Below are 24,184 nucleotides of genomic sequence, written 5' to 3' on the forward strand. Positions count from 1 at the left end.
GCTCATTATAATCTTCTCCAACTGTGCTGAGTATCTTTCTGCTGTCACGTCTCAGCCTAACTTCGGTGAGTCTGGTTATAATCCCCTGCATCATCCATGCTGATGTACCTCCATACCCTCCATACTGAATCTCTACCTACTGTGCTTCATCAGACACAAGTCTCACTGTCTTATCACCCTGACTAATCTAAGATCAGGCTGTCCCTCTTGTGCTGTGATTGTCTTCCTGCTTTTTCATTGTTATTCCTCGTACTTAAACCTTTCTTGGTGGCCTCCAGTCTGTGAATCTCAGAAACTTGCTGTCTGTCAAGAAATTGGTCAAAGGTTCTGCATAGACCTTTTCCCTCCTCCATGCAATCCCAAGGTGCTCATGGACACAGGATGCTTCCAGGAGCCTGGAGCGGCATTTACTGTGCAATGAACACCCAGAACTATGCCACTCTGCTGCTTCCTCTTTTAGCTCATGGGTGGTGCCAAGATGGGTATTTTCTTGGCACCATTAATGCCCAGCTGGTGGCCCAGAGTTATGACTAAGCCTGCTGCCTTCTGGCTATGAGATATATCCGTTTATAGGTGATTATACGATATGATATAATCAATAGTACATTATATACAGTAACGTAGTACAGTACCACTCACAAGACCATAGAAAATATTACATATTGATTTGTCCCTGCCAGCAGCCTTCCCTCGAGCAGCCCCTTCTCTCTTTCTTTTTCTCCCCAAGCCAGAGAAGGGCTGTTTACTGGCACTGATCCCTGGCATTTTCTCCTCTCCACAGGTTTATTTGCCCAAGGGAACATTCTCAGGTTCCTGAAATCTGGAGTTCATGACAGATTTGACTAAGAGAAAACAAAGCAAAGATCAGGGTTGGTGGACTGCACACTGCATGTGTGATGCTGTTACTTTGGGGGGTGGGTTTCAGGAGGACTAGGGGAGTTCTGATCCTCCCTGCAGAAAGCTGGCACAGAACTCCTGGGTCCAGACTCAGAAAAAAAATTATGTTTCTGTATCAGTGCTTGCCTCAACCTGTCTGTAGCCTGTGAAGCTGTTTGTCTTTGAGGATTTTTCCATGTGTCAGTCAGTGTGCATGACTGTGCACACCATGATGCTAATACACATGGGTATTTTTGCAGTAGATAATTATTCTGGTGTTTAGATTCTGCATCACTGTACATGCCTGTCCAGGCATTTGTCTGTGGTGGCTGGTTTTGGCTATATCTGATTTTGAAGGATGGCAGCCCTACACTTTGCTTAGTGTTTGGTGTGAGTGGATGAATGTACAGTAAAATCTGCATTGATTGTTGTTAAACCAGGTTTTACTCTTAGTGAGCTGTCCTGGATGGTTGCACAGATTAGTGCACACATGCACATGTGTTTGCTATTCCTGTCTGCCTTTAGATTCCTGTGCACGTGTGTCTCCCGCGTGTGCACAGGCCATGCCTTTGTGCGAAGAAGCTGAAATCACAGCTTTCCCAAGTCGCTGTAAGAGTCTCTTTTCCTTCATTTATTCAGGGGCCCTTCAGATCTTGACAAATCTGTCACTCTAAATTTGCGAGAGATTATGGTGCTCTCTGCCTAGCACGGAGAGAGGTGATATATGATATCTGCTGCCCCTATTGATTGCCTGATCTGGTGGCAGAGGGCTGGCGAAATGAACTTGAAATGAACATCATGCCTCAACTCATTGTGCGTATAATACACTACTTAATCCCACATTTTTGAGCCGCTATGGAATTCAATTGATCAATCATGTCCCTCTGATAGTACTGTTTTAGGGGTTATTGCTGCTCTGCTCACTGACCTTTCTATTTATTTATTTATTTATGTCTCTCTATGTGTGTGTTTATGTGTGTGTGTGTGTACACACGCACATAAGTGTGTATTTGTATTTGTGAAACTCAGGACCAGCTGTTGAGAAAGGATCTATACAGTCAGTGGGGAATGAAAGAAAAGGATGAAGGAAGGAGAAGAGCAAAGAATGGGATTAAAAAAAAAAATCAGAATGATCAAAGCAAGCAAATGGGTAGGAAGGGGTGGAAAAGTTGTAAGGAGAAAGGCAATGCTTTAATTTAGGTGGAAGTTGCTGGGGGGAAGCACAGTGGTGGGGATGGGAGAGTGGGGGTTTGGGGCACTCAGCCCTGGCCTAGGCTTAAAAATCTGCAAAAGCAAGAAAAATTTTGACAGAGGCCTGTAGGCTACCTTGAGGTGGATCTTGTCTAAACAGCTTTCAGTATTATTTGACTTAATAATGGTAGGATACACGAATCCCAAACTTCACAGAGCAATAATATGAACTGTGTATATAGATTTTACTGATGAAGCAGAGATTTTGCAGAGATGATCCTGAGAGACAGATTTATATGTCTTGTGTTTCTAACATTGAAACATTCACAGTCACAGATCATTTTATTTTCTTCAAAACTAAAGGATTATAAATCCCCTGTATTTGTTTTCTGGTGTCAAAACCTATAGAGGATGTGTTTTCATTTTTTCCCTGAAACTGCAGGGGCCAGACGCTTATATCTGGCAACTTAGAAGTTGCAGTTCTCTTCTAAGCATGTGAATCTCTGAGTTAGACTATCAGGGGAAGCCCCGAATTGTGTCATACCCAATTGTCATATGTCATATGGAAGCTGACAACCACATGGATATGAGCAAAGGTGGCAGAAAGGAGCGGAGAGGACTTTGGAGAAGAGATGGGGTCCATCAAAGGGTTGTGGGTGCTAGTCAACTGAGAGCTCAGGGCCAAAATTTGAGTTGGGAAAGACTAGGAGATCCCATGAGGAATGGCACTGTGGTGGGCAATAGTTACTTCTATTGATGAAGAACAGTGCTAGGAGTAAAAGCTTAAGGGACGGAGATTTGCCAAGAAAGTTGATATTGGAAGGGATTCTGTTGGAAGGGGTGAAGCAAGGTTTCAGCTGTAGGATAACTATGGGAATGCCACCTAGGTAACTGTGGTAGCTGTACCATTAGGAAGCACCTTCATCTTTCCCAGTTCCCTTTTATTGGCAAGGGAAACTCTGTGGTACTGTAACATAGGGACACCTCTCTCTTAAATTGTAAGGATCTTAACAAACAGCTTGAGAGGTGAACCATGGCCTCAGTTGCTTTGTCCCTCACAAAAGAGCACACAGTTACTGTCAGTGTGATCAGGACTGGCCTTGCACATGTGACAGGAAATATCTTTCCTCCCCAGGGACTGCTGAGGGAGTGCACACAGCCCGTGTTCAGCATAAACCCTTGTCTTGTGACACAAGACACAGAAATGCTCCACGGGTGTCACAGAAGTATCCTGACAGATAACAAGGAAATGCTGTGCCAGAAGACACAGGAACAGCCTTAACTACATCTAACACAAGGAATATGCCTATTAAATAATTCCAAAAAACCTTGATGTTCCCAGGCCTGGAAGCCACAAAGACACCATCATGTACAAGTAGCACAAAGCAGCATAATACCATTACTTCCCTAGCTACAAATGACAGCACTCTTGCTCAGGGTGGGACAGGACTATCTCAACAAATAACTCAGGAGTATTTCTGACATAGGGAGACTTTTGTGGCACAGAAACATGTAGGAAGGTAATGAGAAGCTTTGCAGCCACCACACAACCACAGAGGCACTGCTCTCTTTTGGGGCAAGAACTATTACTGTCCTCATGACCTGTCTGCCTGCAGCCTTTTGGGGCTCTGATCTCAGCTAAGGCCTCACAACTCTACCAATAAAAATCACAGTCATAATAAAAGTGAATGTGACTGGCATGAGAACTGCCAGCCAGGTGACACAGCAGAACCCATCTAATTGTCAAAGGCTCCGAGGGAAGCACATCTCTCTGACGCAGCAGTGCTGAGCTGCCTGCTGCAATGCCATCCTTCTGTGCCAGCAAGGCAACCTTGTCCTCTCCCACAGCCTGCCTGCACCATCCCTGCTGGGTTAGTTAGCCCAGAGCAGCCCTCTCCCACTCTCTGGGCACTCATGCCTACATGTGCTGCCCTTTCCCAAGTCACCCTTTTGTTTTAAGGCTGCTCTTTCCCTTTATCCGATTTCCCTTCTCTTTTTTCCTCTCTGATGTGTTCCCGTGTCCCCGTTCAGCCCAGCACTGTCAGGCAGCTTTCCTGGCCGTCCCGGGGGGCCTTTCCCCGCACTGCCAGTTGTTGCAGTTTCAAACTCAATTGTTCTCCTCGGTACTGAGGCAAATGGAGTCATTAATTACCTTCTATCGGCTGGGCCGAGTTCAGAATGCGATCGATAGCCAGTGCTTGTCATTCACGGCAGCCAGCCCTGCGCAGACCCTCCTGCTGCATTCAGTGCGGGTCCAGGAAGGAGCCCAGCTCTATCAGACTGGGACTTCAAACCCTGGTCTCAAGATCCCACTGGGTATAGCAAACCTCCTGCATCTGTGTCTGAGCTGACCCCCAACCAAGGGAGAGAGCAAGGACAAAGACCTGATTCTGAAGGAGGGGATCACACATTTTCACATGGTCAGAAGTATCTGGTAGTGGTGTCCTGGTCTGCACAAGCTGATCCAGTCTGGCTATCGCAATGATTCTAGAGAGATGGTTTGCATCCTCAGTAATTATTAAACTAGTACTGTACTCCCTGCAGTAAGGACAAGGACAAGGACTGGCAGCCCTAATTTTGTGATCTTTTCACCTGTGCAACTTTCTTACCCTACTCAGTAGAGTTTGGAAAAGGAAGGCTGTAAATTTTGGTTACGTGTCCTTCCAGAAGAATTTTTGCAGTCTTTTAGGCAGTGTGAAAGATGTCATCTCTACATGGGTCAGTTCTGTGTTTCAGCATGCAGCAGCATGTAGTAGTTCTGCAAGGATTTTGAGTGCTTTGATTGGGATAACTGAACTGGTGGGGAGAAAGATGAACCTCAAATTCAGATGGGAAGGATCACAAGGGATTGCAGAGTAGAGATGATGGAGCATGGAATGGGCTGGTAAGGTTCAGTAGTGCATAGAAAAGGAATGTTATCGGGGATCTATGCTGTGATGGTGAAAGAAGATATAGTACAAGTTCAGGTTATGTACAGTATCCTGCAGAAACAGGGATAGTGGGAGATGAGTACTGGAGGATTATCACCTCGAGGAAGTGCATCACCCTTCATGAACTCCGCAGATGTTCAGATTCCTGTGTCCATTTGCCTCAAGGGAATCTGCAAGCCTGAATTTCAGTATGCTAATTGGTGGTATTGTGCTGGTCCACGTGTCTCTGTAATTCAAGTGTGTCAGCGACACATAGACTGTGTGTGTTTGTTACTTACATGCTCAGGCTTAGAGCAAAAAGGCTCAGAAACAAAGGGATTTTATGTTTTGAAATGAGGGTATAGCTCAGATGAGGAATTGGTGAGCAAGGCAGGTTGCTCATGCAGGGAGGTGAGTGTGCCTGACCAAGGAAGAGTGAGATGTGTGCCAGTGCTTGACAGCTGGGGGCTGCACTGCTTTTAACACAGACATTGTGTATGACTGAGTACCTCAGATGGAGCAGGGATGGGCAGTGTAGCCTTAATACAGGGCTTACATGAGCAAAAATGGCAATGCTCAATGAGAATGTAAATGTAATGAATTGTGTGTGCAAATGTGTAATGAAGTGTGTGCTCAGATCTGTCTTGGATTATCATGGGAGCATGAAAAGTGCATTTAAGGAAGTAAGTGTGTGTATGCATATGCAAATCATATGTATTTACTACAATATCTAAGTATATGATTGCAAATTTGGCCAATAGCCTCTGGAAAACTAAGTCTGTACAGATTTAGGATTGTGTGTCGGATATTAATAATCAACACATCTAGCCTTACTGAAAATGCCACTAAAAGCCTTTCTAGGTTTTAGGATGCAAGCAGCTGCCCTAGATGTGTATATAACACATGCTACAACATGTGTGGGTGTGCAGATGAGGTGTGTTAGCTTCGGTAGTCAAAGGTTGTGGCTTCTGTGTGAGCAATCACTGCAGTTTCATGACCTTTGGGTATGCTGGAGGTGAGTGGACATATTCTGCTCTAAATCAGGTAGTTGCATATCCACAAGAATTCATGTACCTCAGAGAGGCATTTGGATTTCTACCACTGTAATGAGGGACAGAGTGTGGCTCCAGTAGCTCTTATTAGCACTATTAGACTTGATGTTAGACAGATAGAAATGCAGCTGCCTCCAGGACCCAGTACATTTGCTTTGTTTATGTTGGTGGAGTAGCGAGCAGCACTCTCACACAGTGGGCCAGATCCTCTGCTCAGTGTAAATCTGTAAATCTCTTGCATTTAGTGGTTGTACTGATTTACACATCCTGCAAGTTATCAGAAGGGTTATCCTGATTTATCCTGTTGTGGTGTCCACAACATTGCATTTAGTGCAGTGCCCTCAAGGAGAGCTGCTACTGCAGGGCTCCAGAAGCTATGCTTTCCCTCTGCCAGACAAGAAGGTGTCCTTAGCATCATCGGTATGACTTAGCTCTTTTATCTCATCCTCCTAAGCCTGTTTGTTGGGGAGCTGCTTCTTGTCAGGATCCCCTTTGGTGAGCACATAAAAAAGGGTGGCTTTTGTTAGCTCTAAAGAACAGAAGCAACACAAAAAAATTACACTGCATGCAGCCCTAACTATGCTTGTTTAGAGAAACTGCTTGCATTTATGAAGTCTTTGGTGCGGAAAGCAGGGTTGCAAATGACTGCATCAGAGCGACAGTAAAGGCCATTAATTTCCTGTTATGTTTTCCTGTGTTGGGGGCTTTATTAATTTAATTTTACACTGTCGAACAACAGCGAGCGCTGACACCGCCACACTTGGAGGGTTTTTTTTTTCTCAAGCAGTGGTTTGCCTGACATGCAAATCAACACTGCCAGCAGGACTGCTAGAGACAAGGGAGGGGGCACAGAGCTGGACTGTTCCCATCCAGTTCCTGGGAATCCCTGAGATTCCAGTGGAGAACACTGAGAGGACACCAGTGCTAGGGCTCAGCAGATCTCAATCAGACCATGGACACCTCTCATACACAATTTAGGAAATATTAATTCCTATTTAGCCTGCTGGGTTCCATTGGCTGGGTCCCCCCCTAACATGCCTCTTAATACCTCGTTTCCTTCTGTTTCTCTTGCTCTAGACTTTCTCTTCTTTTCATTCCGCCTTATTTCCCCTCATACTCACTTTTACCTTAACCTCACAAGTCACAGGAGTCTGTACCTGCCCCTGAGCCAGATGCTAGTGAATCATGTTGTTGGAAGCTCTTCTGAGTCAGCACTAAACCAGTGCTCAAGCAGAGTGTTTTTAGAGCTGCCATTTTTGACATGCCATAAAACAAAGGCTCCAATCACTGAGAGTCATTAAAATTCCCATGGCATTTTTTGCAAGAGTGCAGACATTAACCTGGCTGTCCTGAACAAAATCCAGCCTGAGTGATTACCCACAGCATATCTTAATTCTCCTGTGGTTTCTTTTGGACATGGCACAGCAAAATTTCACAGTGGATGCTCTGTATTGTTCAACATCTGCCATGGTCCACCTGAGAGTCAGCCACGTTTCAGTAGTAAATGAGATCTTAAGAATGGGAAGGTTGATAAACAATATATGATACAGGATGGGTAATTGTGAAATGCAATGAAAAAGCTACAAGCTTGTGATGGGCAGCAATCTGCTTGAACTGTCACCATGCAAACTCTTTTTTTTTTGAATGATCATTCCTATAATAACTGTAAATCACTAGTAGACTAATTTGTCATCTTTTTGCGTGAGCACATGTAAAGGACATTACTGGTATATGAAGGAACCAATACTGATATGACCTTTATAAAATGTATGTTGGAGATATGTTCCAATTTGTAAGAAGTAGTCCTCAAACAAGAGAAGGCCCAGTCATGGCAGCAGTCAGTTTCACAAACAATTGAGGGCTATGCAGAGAAGAGCCATAAGTATCTTTGAGGATTAGCTAGTGGGGTATTGTTTTTAGTTTGCTGGGATTTACTAAAGTTGACCCAAACTCTGAAACAATTCTGATCTTCATGCAAAGTCAAGTCTTCTATTCAAGGCCTACTTCTTCTCAGACTAGATGCCAAAACCCAAAGCAAAATAATGGCAGCTCCTTTGGGAAACTAGGCATGGAAGTATACCTGTGCTTTATAACACCCTTTTCTAAAGCACCTAGGAGAGCAGTACAAGGCACTCAAGACTTGATGAACATTTTGTACACCATAGTCACCTCATTCAGGTTTAATAAGATGTCTACAAATCTGTTCTAATGCAGATTCCCTAGCTTAAAAGCAGAATAGCACCTCTGAGCTCCCCAAAAAATTCAGGGCCAATGAGAGAAAAAAATCTTAACCTGCTGCACATTCAAATGGAAACAGTGATACCCATGACCTAGGTCCTGTTCTGGCACTGTGCACCTGTGTATTTTCCTGCAGCTGTTGACCTGTGTGGGAAGAGGACTTTGTACCTTGAACTTCTGGGATGCAAGCAGTAGGATGCTTGGATGAATGAAGGAAAAGAAAAAGGAAAATCTGGATCTAGGCATTATTTTTAGGCCCCTTAACATAACTCTGACGTTTTAAAGGGCCTTAAGATGGTCATGAATTGCATTTGACACCTATTCAGGGCATCCTTTATTTTATCTGATTGATGCATGGAAAAATCACCTTCAAAGAATTATGGAGGGAAACAGACAGAAGACAGACAGTCTGCTGGGTGTCAATAGATAGATACAGATACCTAACTGTAACTGCTTCTTTCAGGCCATCTACTGTTAACAGAGTTGTCCTCCACATGCAAGGTCTTAGAGCTTAGCCTAGCCTCTGCAGGCCAACACAAAATGCTGTTTGTTTCAGGTCTTGCTTGGCAGCTACAGAGATAGCTGGAGGAAATCCAGTGCTTCCTGAAAGGGTCTTAAAATGGTCACAAACTGCATTTTTCTTTAATGCAAGGTCTGATGACAAAATTAAACACACTGGTTTTTCTTTCTGTCTGCCCCCCCATTCAAGTTGCCTCCCTGCCCCTCATCTATCCAGCCAAGATTCTCACGGGCTAATCACTTGGTGAGATCTTGTTGCTTCCCCCTGGGACCTAGTCAAACAAGGCCAGAGGATCTGATACTATCACTTAGGGAAGCAAAGAGCTCCTGCTTTCCTTCCAAGCAGCAGCAGCAGTAGCTCCCATTTTGGGAGGAGGGGTTTCTCTGGCCCTGACTGAGAACAAGGTGCTTAGTGTTTTCCTTTAGCACAAGAAGGCACTCCTCTATAGGAATGATTTACATCTATGAACAGCAAGCGATGCTTAACATTACATTGATGTAGACTTGGGAGTGCAGAGATAGCCAAATTAGGAGCTAATTGGTGCACTGGGGATTGACTGTTGAGCCCCCTTGGCTGCTGGGATGTGATCAGGAAGAGAAAGAGAGAAAGAAAGGGAGAGAGCAGGAGCCATCCTCCGCCAACGCCTCTCTAAAGGTTGGGATTCCTGAGGCCGTTGCTGTCTAGTGCTGTCAAGGTCAGCAGGTTCAGGTTCACTGAACGGTCAGGATGGTTTGAATTACTGGCACTGCCTGCCGATTCCTCCGCTGATCGTGATCCGTCTTCCAGCACCAGCTGCGGGATGATGCTCCCCAGCCATGTGCTGTGCACGGTGTGGGGCACAGGGAATGTCAGAGAGGCAGATGCTCTCGTTAAGAGGATAAGGTTTTCGGAAGATTTAAGGAGCCAAGGCAATGATGAAGAAAGGCACATACTCCATGCGCTGAGCATGTGGAGACCAGGTTTCCAGAAACAGCAGTTCTGATCCATTTTCCTTTTACCTGGATAACTGCCCCCTGCAAGCTTATTCCTTTCATGAAAGTTAGGAGAATGGCTTGAACATGGCATGTCAAACCTTTCTGGGGTGAAAAACCTGTTGGGGAAGATTTCTGTCCAATTCTATATAGGTAGAGTGCTTAGTGAGCAAAGACTTGCACATTAGTACACCATTCTGCTTGGGCATTTTCTCCCCAAACACACATAGCTGTGTGACCAGGCTAAAAGGCAGGGGTAGCCAACATGTTCCTACAAGGCTGTCTGCAGAGAGCACCAGAAGTCTGACTGCCAATGTGCTCCCCAGCAGGCAGGCTTGGAGCTGCTGAAAGGGACCTCACCAGAGCAGGCAGGGAGAAGTTGTGTCTGCAGGGCTGTGAGTTTGCACAGTCAGGCTGCTAGTGACAGGAATGTGTGCCTGGGGTGGCACCAGCATATGGCTGAGTGCTCACATGTGTGTCTGTATAGTGTACACTTGCTGTCCAAGCATGATAGTAGAAGGAAGCACGTGAGAAAGTCTGTTGTTGCAGGAAATAACAACAGAAGAGAATCAGAAGTAGGCTGAGGGCTGTGTGGAAGTAGTGTCCAGTGTTTGTCTTTGACAATAACATCTCCACAGGTGATCATCTCCATTGACTGGCTTTCAATGGAGTTGCACTACTGAGAAATCTGGCCCTCTCAATCTGTAAGCTCAAATTCTTACTCTTGCTTCTTATTCTGAGCTTTATTTTGTTTCTGTGCAAGTCAGTTAGCTCCTGGGTGCGGTCAGCTACATGTGCCTATGGCTATGTATAAATAGCTTTTGTACTCAACACCTCTGCATCTGCTTGAACATTTCTACACCTGTTGAAAACTCTGTGTAGTGCTGAGAATGGAGCTGCAATGGGCTACCCATACCTGGTGCCCATAAATGAGGCCTCTTGTGCAGCACTCTCTGTGCTCACAGAGACATGGAAGAGATCAGGGTTAATGTCATGCAATCTCCTCCCTAGAAGGGAAGCCCCCATCTCCTCTAAGCTCAGCACAGGTATTCTAAGCGAGTTCTCTGCGTGGCCTGGAGGTATGTTGTGCCTACCATCACCTCTGCTCAACTCTTCTCCCAGTTCCCTCTTCCGCTGCAGAGCAACGGGCTATGGCAAGAAGTGTCAGAGACAGTGCCCAGTATCATGCTGGTTTACATTAATGAGATACACACAGTGTAATCCAGCAATGGAATCATCTCTACAAAAGGAGGTAATAGCAGGCTGCCATGAACAGAGCAGCTCAGGTAATTGGTTTATCTATCTAGAAGCAGTAGTAGCAATCTCTGCACAGGCAGAGTAGCAGTAAAGTCTCTTCCTTAAGGCTATTTCCTTTGTCTTTTCAATTGCTTGCACATCCATGTGAGATAGAGAGAGAGAGAGGAAGAGAGAAAGAGCTAGAGAGAGAGGGAGAAATGTTAATTTGTGAATTAATGGCTTTTCTCTGCGGAATTGTAAATTCAAATGTCACCTCACAGGGTGACACTACGCTGGGCTGCTGAGGAAGCAATGATAAGATCCCCCCCATCCCCATGCCGACATATACCCATGCCCCTCCCCTCCCTGAAAGGTAGCTACCAAGTGGAACATGCTACTTTTAATTTGCAGTAACACCACAGCAGAGGGATGCAAGAATGACTGCTTTCCAACCCTCCCTTCCACAACAAGCCAGGCCACATCTTTCCCTTTCTACCTCTACCTCCTTCCACCCCCTCTTCAGCCCCTCCCATTTTAAACTGAGTCCAAGACAACACATTATCTCAACTCCCCCCACCCCAAACTAATCAAAGGATGAGCTAAGGGAGGGCTTTTCAGAATGGATGCCTCTGCAACACTCTCCTCTCCTGCAATAATCAGGTGAATTAATGACCCTGAAGTTAAAGTGAGCGCTGATACTCAGGCGTTGTGCAGCGTAGGGGAGAAAGCCTTCATTGTTTTCGAGCAGGAGGCGGGCAGCAGCAAGGGAGATTCATGGATGGAGATTGAATATGCAATTTTCTTTCACCTTGCCAAGAGCTGCCCCTGGGCTGTGCCTGGCCTAAATTTTTTTTTCCTCTTGCCATCTCTGCCTTATCCGGCCCTCCCACCTCCCTTCCATTCTTTCCAGAAAATTACCTTCAAAATTGATTTCCACTTTTACAAACAAATATAATGGGAACATGAGGGGAAAAAAAAATCTTGGGCTGTGATGAATTAGGGCTGTCAGGTGCTTCCAAGTCTCCTTTGTTTTTGTTTTACTGCCCGTTAGGTTCTTTGTTTTTCCAGCAACTGGGAATAATGCCCCTGCCCACACAGTCCCTATGGTCCCTGGCTACCGTCAGGGGATATGTCCATCACCTGATGTCATCACTGTGTTATCCCTGCTCTCCATCACTGTGAGCAAACAGCCACTGCTAACAGACTGCCCCAGCCCTTCACACCAGGATGCAACTGATCTTGTGGAGAAACTGCATGTCCCACACTGCTGGTGACCTGGCTCCTACAGCCATGGTACAGGTCTGTTGATTTACTTCTGATCTTCTTCACCCTGCTCCTCCTGTTCTGCCTTGCCTTATTCAGCTGATTCAGCTGATGGAGCTACCCCAGATCTCCCTGTTCTGATAGATCAGCCTGGGTCATTGGCACGTCACCTTGATCCCTATTTTGTCTCAGTGTCCTGTCACCTTGATTCCAGTCGTATTGCCCTGACGTCTCATTGACAGGCCACTTGACCCCAAAACAGCGTCATCCCTATCTCTCACTGTCATGGCATCCTCATCCACTGTTGTACCAATCATCAACAACCCTCTAAATTATGATTTGCTTGCACATTGCCAGCTATTCCTGATTCCTTTTATTCTGTCATCTATTGTGCGTTGACCTGGGATCCTCATGGATCCAGGCACCATGCTCCCCTCCCTCTGACTCCTGTACTCTTTACATCCGTGAAAAAATGTAACAGTCACTTTCCTGATTGCAGACAGACCTAATATACAACTCATCCAGAGTGAAGAAGAAGCTGCAGAGAGACAGGCATCTAGCAAAGCTAGGGAGCAGCCTTTGTACAGGTAGACACATGGAGCAGGCAGAGACTGTGGGAGGAGTTGTAGCTGCCTCGCTCCTGCTGACACTTTAGCTGCAACAACCCCTCCCAAGAATGAGTCAAAAAGTGGAAGAAGATCTAACCACAAACTAAATACCCATAAATAGTCAGACAAGCACACATTCATGGTACTCACACAAATAAATGTAAAGAAAAGTTCTATGCATAAGTAACACCCACAAAACATAGCCAATAACGTTCAAAGACACAAGAATGCAAACTGGGACACACAGAGGTACTAATGCAGGTGCATGTCAATTAAATGTAATTTCTGAATAAACAAATAACTTACAAAAATATACATACACTAACTAAACGAAGACCTGGAACTCAAGGTAATTTCCTTATATTCACATATACAAAATCAAATCACGTAAAAAAATACAAACTATATACATAAATAAACAGCCTTTATACAGGCAAGAATGACCAATATAGAGATATAGATATATGTATACAACATACACACAAATATATAACCTCAATGCAAATACACATCTGTACAAAGTATATACAGAAGTGCACAGCACTAACAGGCTACATATTCATAAGCAACCACAAAGATACAGTGATACTCCAAGTATGTAGCAACACATACACTCAGAATATACATACAAATATACAACATTCACATATATGCTCAAAATTTGAATACAAATACCTGGCATTCATAGAAATACATAGCACTAATACTGAGCCATATGTGCCCAGACATCCTTATCATCCACAGTATGCATTCTCCTAATAAGGAATATTATACACAGCTTAACATACACATTTTCCAGGTCTCCATAGGCATGCACAAAAATACGGGTCCAACCTGCCACTCACCCCAGTACATAAGCACAGATAAGTAGAAACCATTGATCCTAACACAGAAATACAAAAAACAAACAGGCGTGCATTTCTAGAAACACAAATACACCAGCAGAGATGCACACAAATACAGCTGAAGCCAGACCAGCTTGTCTTCAGAGAGTACCAACCCCTGCCAAACTAAGCAGCACTATAAGCTTTAGAAGCAGAGCATTCTGTCCAAACTGCTTTCTGTGATGTAAGCTGTTAACTCTCCCTTACCTGACTTCCTCCTGAGCAATGCGTACTCCCCAAACTCCCAGGGTGTGTGCAGACACACTTACAAAACACATTTCCTCTTTCTCTTGCTTACACACCGACCTCCAGATTCATGGTGCAGCAGCCCACATTTCTGACAGTGCTGTGCTGCTTATTCATTGTCCTTTCCTTTATCCAGTTTCCCCCCTCCACCTCTTTTCCCATACATACTCTCCCTCTTCTGACATCCTCCTGCAGTTTATTTAGAGAGGTGCAGAATGAGTAGCAGGTGCCTTTCTTATGCCCTTCCGAGAGTGTCACCAGCCAAAGACTCTCAGGAGGGAGAAGTGGGTGTCTACCGAGAATATACTCCCTTTTTGATTTATATTTTCATCTAGAATGGAAGGGAGTGTTACCTAGACTTGGGTGTATAAACACAGTGAGCCTGGACGTCCCCTGTGACCACTCCTGTTTGCAGCGATGCACCATTGCTGCAAGCTGCCAGTCACTGGAAACTCAGCCATAATGCATGAAACAACACAGTCCAGGGAAAGTAGGGGGAAGACACTGTGAGAATGTGAAACACTCCAGAAACTGCTCATTCTGTCTGCACAGCCGTAAACTGCGGGGTGCACACCCCACAGCTGTGTGATGGTTGGAACATGGGGTTAGCACCTGAGGCAATGCAACTGCATGTGTCTCCAGTGTCATTGAGACTATTGCTGACCTGTAATAAAGTAGTCATATAGAATAACACAAACATGTCAGCCGTGGGGACAAGAAATCACACCGTGAAACAATGCAGCCATACCACAGACAGTAGTGGTGTTGTGTCACCTGAAGGGGTCCAAACACACCCTGTTGTCTTCAACAATACTATGGCTTTGGGAGCACAGAAATACAACTAGTATGCCCAGAGATGAACATACATCAGGTCATGACACAGTCAAGTGGAATGATGCACTCATACTCTTTGCAAACATATGCAGGCAATGTAGGAAAATGAATGTATTTTCCTACAGACAGTTAAGGGCTAGACCTTCTGCACTAGTACAACTACAGCACTAGTAAAGCATCACTGTACTGCAGATGACAGCATAAGCACACTGTATGTCCTGAAACAACTCTGGTATGCTGTGGAACTCTAATATGAAAACATGTCATTCTTAATATGGCATTGCAGTGACATAGCTATATTGACTTCACTGTCGTGGCCAAGTGATACTCTGTTTACAGCCAACACATTACATCAGCTGCTGTAACTACTGTATGAATTGCAGTGACAGTACACCTGCACCAGTGTACTGACAATTACTATGTTGAAACAACCTTACTGCATGCAATGATGCAAACATACCACAAGAAACAGTTCACAGCCACACCTGTGAAGAGTGTTCTGGCCTTGAGTGTAATGGGGCAGCATAGCAAGTAGTGATACAGCTAATCTCATAATTAGTGTCACAAACCCACAACCTATAGTGATAGTTACAACAACAGGATAACCACAACCACACTGCCTGTGAACAACATATTGATGCCACCGACAATGACACAAAGTCACCTGAAATGTCATAATTACATCTCCCAAATTATATTATCATTGCCACTCTGAACAACACAAGTGGGATCGTACTTGCAGTGGCATACTGAGGTGCTGCATGTCTGCTCAAAAACTTAGACACATTTCACACCTCTCCCCTCTGCACTACTTTCCACTGAAAGAATTGAGTTCAAAATTTTCTTCAAGACAATCTATATCCTGGGGCAGTATCTTGAAAAATGACTATCAGGACTGGAACTGTCACAGATCTCCCTGCCTCACACTCCACCTGAAGGAGGCATTTGAAATTTCCAAATAGGAAAATGAGATCATGGCCAGGTAGGAAAAGCCCCAAGCTGAACACTGTTAAAACCCTACTCTGTAGACAGAGCCCTCCCATTTGGAGTAAGGGAAGATAAAACCACCTGTAACCAAAGCACTGCTTCTCAGTAGAGAGTGTTGTGGTAATAACAGTCAGAAAATTATGCATGCAGCATCAAAGAGAAGGGCAATAATGCTGCCTATCCTGTAGCTAAAGGACTAACAGTTCTGCTGATAGAAGCAGAACCTGTTTGACATAACTCAACGCCATTTAGAAGAGTATGGTGAACCACCGGCACTGATACAGCTAACACTCTTCAGAAAATACCACCAGACCTGCAGAAATTTTGGTGACCTTTTACTGTCCCCCTGCACTGACACAGCCCTGCATCGCTGGGTATCAGTGTAAATCCCCCTCATCATCAAAATGACAGGTGAAGAAAGGGAAGGAGGAACTTCTGCCTTCTCAGGTTTGCTTGCCCATCTCTGCTGGGGATTCCTTTATTGCAAGCAGCCCGAGTATTATTGCCATTTACAGTAACAATCACTCCATCCCCTCCTCTCCCACAAACCTACTGCTGATATTAGCACTGATCACACTAACAAGCCTGTAGATTTTATTACTACTGATACTAATAATACTGGACACGTTAGGTCTGCTCCCACCAGTAACAGGCTGCAGATATGATCCCTGCTAATGCCAATAATACTGGGGGATATTATCTCTGCAATTGTCAGCACTGCAGATAATTTTGCCAGTAATGCTGTCAAATACTACAGATACTGTCGGCGACCAGTGTTAATAATGCTGAGAATGTTACAGCACCAGCCTCACTAGAAGATGAATCCCAAATGAGAATTTGGGTTTGTAGAGGAAGTCTGTGTGTTATGGACAGAAAGAGCTATGTCTTGTAAGAATGGTTTTGTAAAAATCCCCAAAGTTTTACCCAGCTGAAGATGCTGTGGTATGCAGGGAGCAGTTTGATATATTGTTTTCATGTTATCTAATCATCTGTCTATATCCATCTATCTACCTGTCTATCTGTCTTTCCCTTTTCTCCGCATTTCTCCCTTTTTCTCCTTGTACAGTGCTCAAGACTATATGAGTGACACTGATTTTTTGTTAATGCCTCTGGGTCACCCCAGTTATCATTCTTTTAGCTATCAGTCAAGGGCTTATGAAACAACAGAAATATCTGCATATTATTTTTCCCCTTTGTCCTTCATATTGCTGCTCCTTAGTCTGACAGTAACCCTGCTGAGCATGGTTGGCCTGCCATCACAGACTACAGCAACGCTAGAATCATGAAGAGCCAGGAATTCCTGCTTTCAGATGCAGCTTGATACTGCAAGACCCTCAGCGGTCTTGGGAAAGTCATTACATGCTTCAGGCCCACCTCTGCCTTTGGAAGATGGTGGGTGTAAGTGCTGGGGAAGGTCAGAGGGAAGTTACAGCAGCATTGGCAGTGCCCACAGAATGCAAGAAATGCCACACACTGTGCTACACAAATGGTGGTGAACTTTTTTAGCCAAATTATTTAAAAAATCATAGGAGACCAACTCTGTCTAATCTGTCACAGAAGTCAGAAGTTTTGCAATCATTGGTCAAAATCTGAAACGTGGTCTTAACAGGGCGAATTCTGACCATCCTTCCTAGGTATTCACCTGAGGAAGACACACTGGGTTTTGAGGAAAGACTTGTGGCCAGGCAGTTCCTTGTTGTGACTAGCAGACACTCAGAGTTCTTTCCCTGCTAACTCTGTCTCAATGCCATAAGTTTCCCAGACCACCCTTGCAGCTGCAACCAGCGTATTTGGTAGGCTGGGATTTCCACTGTTCCCTCTAACTCCCTGTGAGGGACACACCTGACTGTCAGCGTCCATCTCTGAGCCCACCTCGTGCATCCGTCTGGCTCCTTCTGTCCAACTCGGGAGTTCTGCTACATCATCTTGACACATAATTATCTCTCCTCTTCTTAATCATCTGTGCTACTGTCTAATGTAGGCACCAGCTGCAGCAAGGAGGACCTGGGGGAGGGGGTGTGCTCAGATAGAGGCTCCTCTGTTTCTCCCACCCTGTTCCCCCCAGCCATCACAGAGGTTGCTAACAAGGTTTTCAGAACCGGGGATTCAGGAACAGCTTGGTACTTCCCCCTTTCTGCTGAACTGCATTCCTCACAGAGGAATCCTTGCAGCAGAGCTGGCCCAACAGAGCGGAAAGAAAGAGAGAGTAGTGCTGTTTCTTCTGCCTCCTTTAGGGAAGAGCCACTCCCTAAATGCTGGGAAAGTAGATGTGCAAAGCTCACAAATAAACCCTGCAGTTAAGAAACTGCAATAAAACAGTGCTCAGAAGCTCTGGGAAATACTGAGAACGTGTATGCATCCAGCATGAGCATAAAAGAAATACTTGCATTGGATTTCTTGACATCTAATCCCCATCTTGACTAGAAACAATCAGAAACTTCAGACCTACAGAGGAGATTGCCCAGGAATGAGTGCAAGGTCACTGGTGTTGCATACCCTCTGCATGGACCCTTCTCATCTTAGGACCCAACCCTGCAAAGGGATGATGTCTTTCAGCATTTCTTAAGGCCAGTGTGAGCCCAGATAACTCAGCTCTTGGTTAGGGGTGTTCAGAAGATGGCTGGGGGTCACATGTGAGGTTTTTCTAGGACAGGGGCACAACGTCTCCCTGCAGCAGATGTCTGAGATGACAGGATGAAGGCTGTTCTCTAAAGTAGTTCCAATCATGTCATGTAATTGCCACCTAAAACTCAGCTGAAGACAAACAACATCTCCGGGATTGTCTGGTACCTTTTTGATTCCTAGTGGAATATGTGGGCTCTTGGCCAACAGCAAGGAGTTGCAGAGTGTCACTTGCCTAAATCAAATCTGGGATGAATTAAGGACAGACACAGAGAGTAGTTCTTACTGTCAGTATATCATTGTGAAGTGTCACAGTCTTAGATGGCTGCTTGGTTGTATCTAACTACTTTCCAAAAAAAAGCTCAAGTTCTGAGGCTGGAATTGACTGTGAGACTGCATTTAAAGTGGGATGATCTTTCCAGGTATAGCCTGGATAGCTGCTAAAGCCAGACTGAACAGCTTCATTTCAAATGAGATGTGGAGGCACCATGTTGAGAGCTAGTGATCACCACACTGGACTGTATGAGAACAGGGATTCACAAAAACCCCAAATAAGTGCCAGGAGATCTGCACAACCATTAGAGAAACTTGTCATTCCATTTAAAATGTCTCTATTTCATGTATATGTAATGATGGCAAATGCTGGAGGGGGTTGCAATACTTGTAGTCTCTTATTCCTGACATTTTTTGGCTTTGAGGAATTGACTCAGTCCTTCCATTGCTACGCTTTTGTCTTAGCTGGGCCCTACTGCCATCTAGCTGGGAAATGGATCTTCCTCTGGGGCCCGATCCAATTTCCAATGACATCAGCAAAAATGTTCCCATTTGCTTTAATAGAAGCTGTGTTGGGTCCTTGCCTCTAGTTTTATTTGTATTAGTGAGAAAGGTGACATGGTGACTGCCTTTTATTCTTAGGATTATTGTGTTTGTTTGGATCAAAAACTTACAGATGTGAACCTCACCAGAATGAATGCTGAGAAAATTACCAGCAAAACCCCCAAATGCAGCATCTCTCTCAGGAGAGCTTTCTCTTCTCACTACATATCACAGACAACTCTCATGTTCTCTTGCACTGCACAGCCTTGGGGTTACAGCACACACAGCACACTGAGCCACCTGTACTGCTAAGAGGTCCCTCCACACAACAAGCAACACATAACATACTGAAGTCAGGGCTGAACCTAACAAACTGATCAGTCACTACCCTTAGAAAAGTTCACCTCCTGGCCCTCAATTTTAGAACAAATCAAATTAAAAGAGCAAGATTTAAAGAAAAGAGTTTAAAAGATACCGTAAAAGCACCAAGACCTTACCCACCCCTTCTGACTCAATCTATCTATATCCGAGGCTTCTGCTTTTGATTCATTTCAGGATCCACTTTGCCCTGAGTACTTCCCAACAAGTAGGAAGCAAAAGGAGATAGCTTAATCCTATTTCCTTAGAGCCCTAGCGGAAGGCCTAGAAAACAACCTTACGGTCACAGTACTCAGAAGACCTCCTGTTCTGCTTTCAGACTGTTGCAAGCATGACAGTTCTGCTGTGGTAGATGCTACCCATTGAAAATCGGGCCCTTGTGATCACCAGCTAATGTAGCTCATGGCACATCACAGGGCAGGAACTTGTTTGCAAGGGGAATGAGATATAAATCCCACATTGCTGGTGCTTCTCCAAGATGGCATTTTGTTTGAAAACGAGTGAGTCGGGGAAACCATGTTTACCCACAGTTCAAAGTCCGGGCACCTGCTGGCACCTGGGGAGTTCAGTTCCAGCCGTTTCCAGCAGTGAATGAACTTGGGATCAGCTCCAGCAATGGAGACGGCTCTCTGCCTGCTGAGCAGATGTCTGGAGACGCAGCCTGTCATGAAAGGGCCTCGGAAGAAGAGCATTCCAAGCCAGCAGGGCAGTGGCGGGGAACTGGTCTCTGTTGCTAAAACTGATCTAGCCCCTGGAGCAGCTGCAAACCTTGGCCTGAAATTGGAGCCTGTACATGGGGACAAAGAATATAAAAGGGAGGATGAGCTTCTCCCCTCCCCCTACCTTCATCACGTTTCCTCTTCTCGCCATTCGACCGAGGAATCCCCAGGATCCCGTTAATGGAGTAAGAGCCCACTGGATCATTGGAGGCACTGGAGACGGGAGGGGATGCTGTGCTGGGCACTGGACAAAAGGAAAAGGGAAAAAGGGCCATGAGGAGAGCAGCACAGCACTCAGGGATACCCAGCTAAAAGCTATGCATGCCACCAGCCTCATAGTGAAGCCTGGGCACTAAGCAGACTCCCAGTCCCTCACACTGAAGGACTTATACTCGCTCTACTGCAACTGAGCAAAGATGCATCCCAGCTTTGCTTGTCATTTTCTATACCGTAGCTCCACAGCCTTCCAGTACAGGGCCATTAATAACAAGCAAGTGTATTTCATCAAGAAGCTAAACCTTGTTGTTACATCCCAGTTCAGAGCAGGCTTCCCATAGCGTGTCAAGGTAACTGAGTGAAATGCTGCACAGGCCACATTCTCTAGTGACTTCATAGTACATCCATATTTCACTGGATCATTTCCTCTCAGCATTTTTTTCACCAAGAGTGCATGTGTTCTGTCTTAGGCAGACCAACCTCCTACATGCCCACCCAAAACTCTCATTGAAAAATTACCTTTTTAGCATACCTTAGAAGCACTTCAGTGTTGAGCTAATAAATTCTGTTCCCTTGTGAGGGAACAACTGGTGAGTTGGTGATGCATACTACTACCCAGATTAGTGAAAATCTAGTGACTTCCTTTTGTACTGACCAATGTCAATAGGCAGAATCCTGCGACCATTGAGGGCAATCCAAGACTGCTCATGAATTTCCAGTATATCAGAAATGACAAGTTATTCAGATTAGAAATGATCACTTCATGATAATCAGGACTTTAGAAAGTAGAATTGGTAGAGCTATGAATCCAGCAGGCATACCTATTATGTCCCAGTGTGTCCCAGTACTGGAGAGAATATCCCAGTTCTCTCATAGGCCACTATGCATCATTCAGCTCATAAAGCACTGACCTGAAGCAATCAATACCTCCAATACAAGCCTTCCAGGATGGAGCAGAACCTGTCAACACTGTCCAATGTAGACTCACGCTTCCCAGTACATCCCAGAGCAATGAGAGACTCTAGGGGAAGCACTCACACTTGCCATCCCAGCTCAGCCATTGCATTCCCTAGACATTGCACTACTGTTCCAAGAAGGAATAATATCTGCCAACTCCATCTGTTGTGATCAGTGATTCCCAGTACAGTGAGCAAGTCCAGATTAAATGGGCATCCAGAAATGCTCTTCTATATTGGCCCATTAATTCCATTGTACTCCTCAATAAAATTTGCATACAGGATTATATCTACCACCTCTGTCCCGTGTAGACCAGTACTTTCCAGTAAATCCTTGTGTAGCAACAGATTCTCAATAACCAACAGAATCTAAGACAGTGTCTTAGACCACAAATAAGCTACTGTATTTCACAGTATCCCAGAACTGCATATTTTCCCTGCTCTGACTTGTCACTAGATAAAGCTATGCTAGCAACAGCAGACATATCCACCATACAGCCCACAGACTGAAAAGCACCTCATCACATATCTAGCACAGTACCTTTAAACAGACTAGGAGACATTTGGTCACTTTATTACAGCCTCCATCTTCTGCTCACCTCGATAAACCAGCAAAACATCTTCCCCAGCAAAAAATGCATTTTCTCATTGAAATACACCCGAGGCATACCTGACTGCTGAGCTAGAACAATGAAGAACTTAGTTGTGAGGCAACAGGAATATCTTACCCATATTTGTGTATTACTAGCTCTAAGAAAGGGACCAGTTCCAACAAAGGGAGAGGAGAGAAACAAAATTGAGAGTAAGAGGGGGGAAAGAGAGTCAGAGTAAAGGCTCGTGCTTAGACAGCACAGCAGTAAATACTTCTCTATAGGGAGATGAAGGAGAGCATGAATGTGAAATGGATGTTAGGGCAGAATCACTTCAGCAAACCGCTACCTTGGGCTAGTTTCTCCATGATTCCCTTCTCTGCAATGCAACAAGGGAAACAAAGAAAAGAAACCTCTGATTTCCATAGAGGCTTCTTTCCCGCCACCCCCTCCTCCCTTTTGCTCTGCTCAGCATCTGCTTGTCATACTTTGTTCGCTCAACTAAGCCTCATCCCCATTTCCACTTGACCTGTCACCACCCTTCATGCCAGTCTCCTTACCAATAGTATGTCCTGGTGCAGTCACACCTGTCCCACTCCCGTCTGGTGTTGGATGAAAAGGCTGCTGAACTTTGGTTCTGATGATCCTGGAAAAGAGCAAAACACGTTCAGAACTCAAATGCAACTTCTCTGTGTCTTTGCATACCCACAGTCCCAGCTATCAGAACCCGAAAACTTGATCTGAGCTCTGGGTGCAGCAGAGTGGTTCCATTTGCCTTATTGTGGTCCTGATTCTACTGCTTTAATGGTACGATTCTTGGAGAATTGTCCTAGTTCTGCTCTATTATCTTTATCCCAAACTTGGGTGTTCACTGCATAAGGAGGGTGTTCAGTGAGTGAGCAAGTATCTCCTGTGTGTTAAAAGCTGCATTAGCATTTATGGTCTGATCTGTGAGCATCATCTCAAGGCAGTCTTTGCAGCTAATAGAGACATTGCTGGATTTACAAATGGTGTAGCTTTAATTTTGTTGTCTAAAAAACACCCTTCTGAATGACTGAATGCCCTTGTGGAAGGCTTGCCCAAAGCCCTTGCCCTTCATAAATGAGAAGTTAAGAGCAGAAGGCATCTGTAGGGAGTGGTGAGGGATAGAGATCACCAGGAAGAAGTTTCAGCAAACAGGGCAAAAATTGGTGTTTGTCAGATGGTGAATGAATACAGCATGGGAACTCAAAAAGATGCTACAAATCTCATAATATAGCTCAGAATGAAAATAAACTGAACTGTAATTCAGTGCTCTGTTTCTTGTTACATGAAATCTTTCACCTCTAGGTCACTGGTTTAAATCCAAGTGAGGTCAGTGGTGAAAGAAAATCACTAGCATTTGACTGGCAAGGTCCCTGACTACTGGCAGATATTGGGTATCTGTGACTCCAGAACCACTGTTTCACCAAGGAACTCAGCAAATAAGCCATGACCTGTGGAGGCCATGGAGACCAAATTCCTTTCTGAGATTAAAACAAACCCCTCCTCTCTTCAACCTCTCCAGTTAGGGTGAGGTCTGAAGATGCTCTTCAGCCTGAGTTTCTGGAACTCTCAGCCCTGCATTACATTAGCTTTATTTCCTACCCATTTTCTAAAATCTCTTCAGAAAGTGAAAGCAAATAGCACATTCTCTCTGCCTGCATGACAACTTCCCTTCTAAATTCATTCTAAAGAATAAGTTGGCAAAACTTCAAAGAACAAATGTGTGTCTAGTGGGTGGTATGGTATGGATAGAGACACGCAAGACACTGGGAGGGCAATATTGAAAAAGCACAACTCCTGAGACTGAAACCTTTTTAGGAAAAGAAAGAGAACATCTCACCTCAGCATGTTAGAAAACTCTGATGTACATATGATGAAGCCTGAGCAGTAGCTGGAGCGGCAGAGAGGCTGCCTGGGACATAGCTGGAGACAGACAATGTCAAGGTTCTAGCTGGGGATGGAGATCCAGATCCTCATCCCATATAGATAACTGGTACCAGATGCCCTAATCTATAGCTGCTGAGGACCTATACAGAAGGTGTCTGAAG

The 24,184-nt window shown here is 44.8% G+C and overlaps 1 protein-coding gene across 1 annotated transcript in view; it reads right to left on the reverse strand.

The window, feature by feature from the left end:
- The window catches only part of PAX2 (paired box 2), a 55,550-nt gene extending 31,566 nt beyond the window's left edge, over window positions 1–23,984 (reverse strand). Inside the window, exons 1-3 of the mRNA XM_018068861.3 lie at window positions 23,977–23,984; window positions 22,673–22,758; window positions 20,475–20,594 (exon numbers count right to left, since the gene is read on the reverse strand). Of these exons, the coding sequence (XP_017924350.1) occupies window positions 20,475–20,594; window positions 22,673–22,758; window positions 23,977–23,984 (214 nt within the window). The remainder of the gene's footprint in view (window positions 1–20,474; window positions 20,595–22,672; window positions 22,759–23,976) is intronic.
- Window positions 23,985–24,184: the final 200 nt, after the last annotated feature.

Source organism: Manacus vitellinus, unplaced genomic scaffold, assembly GCF_001715985.3.
Source record: "Manacus vitellinus isolate BGI_N305 unplaced genomic scaffold, ASM171598v3 scaffold_15_pilon, whole genome shotgun sequence".
Classification (NCBI taxonomy): domain Eukaryota; kingdom Metazoa; phylum Chordata; class Aves; order Passeriformes; family Pipridae; genus Manacus; species Manacus vitellinus.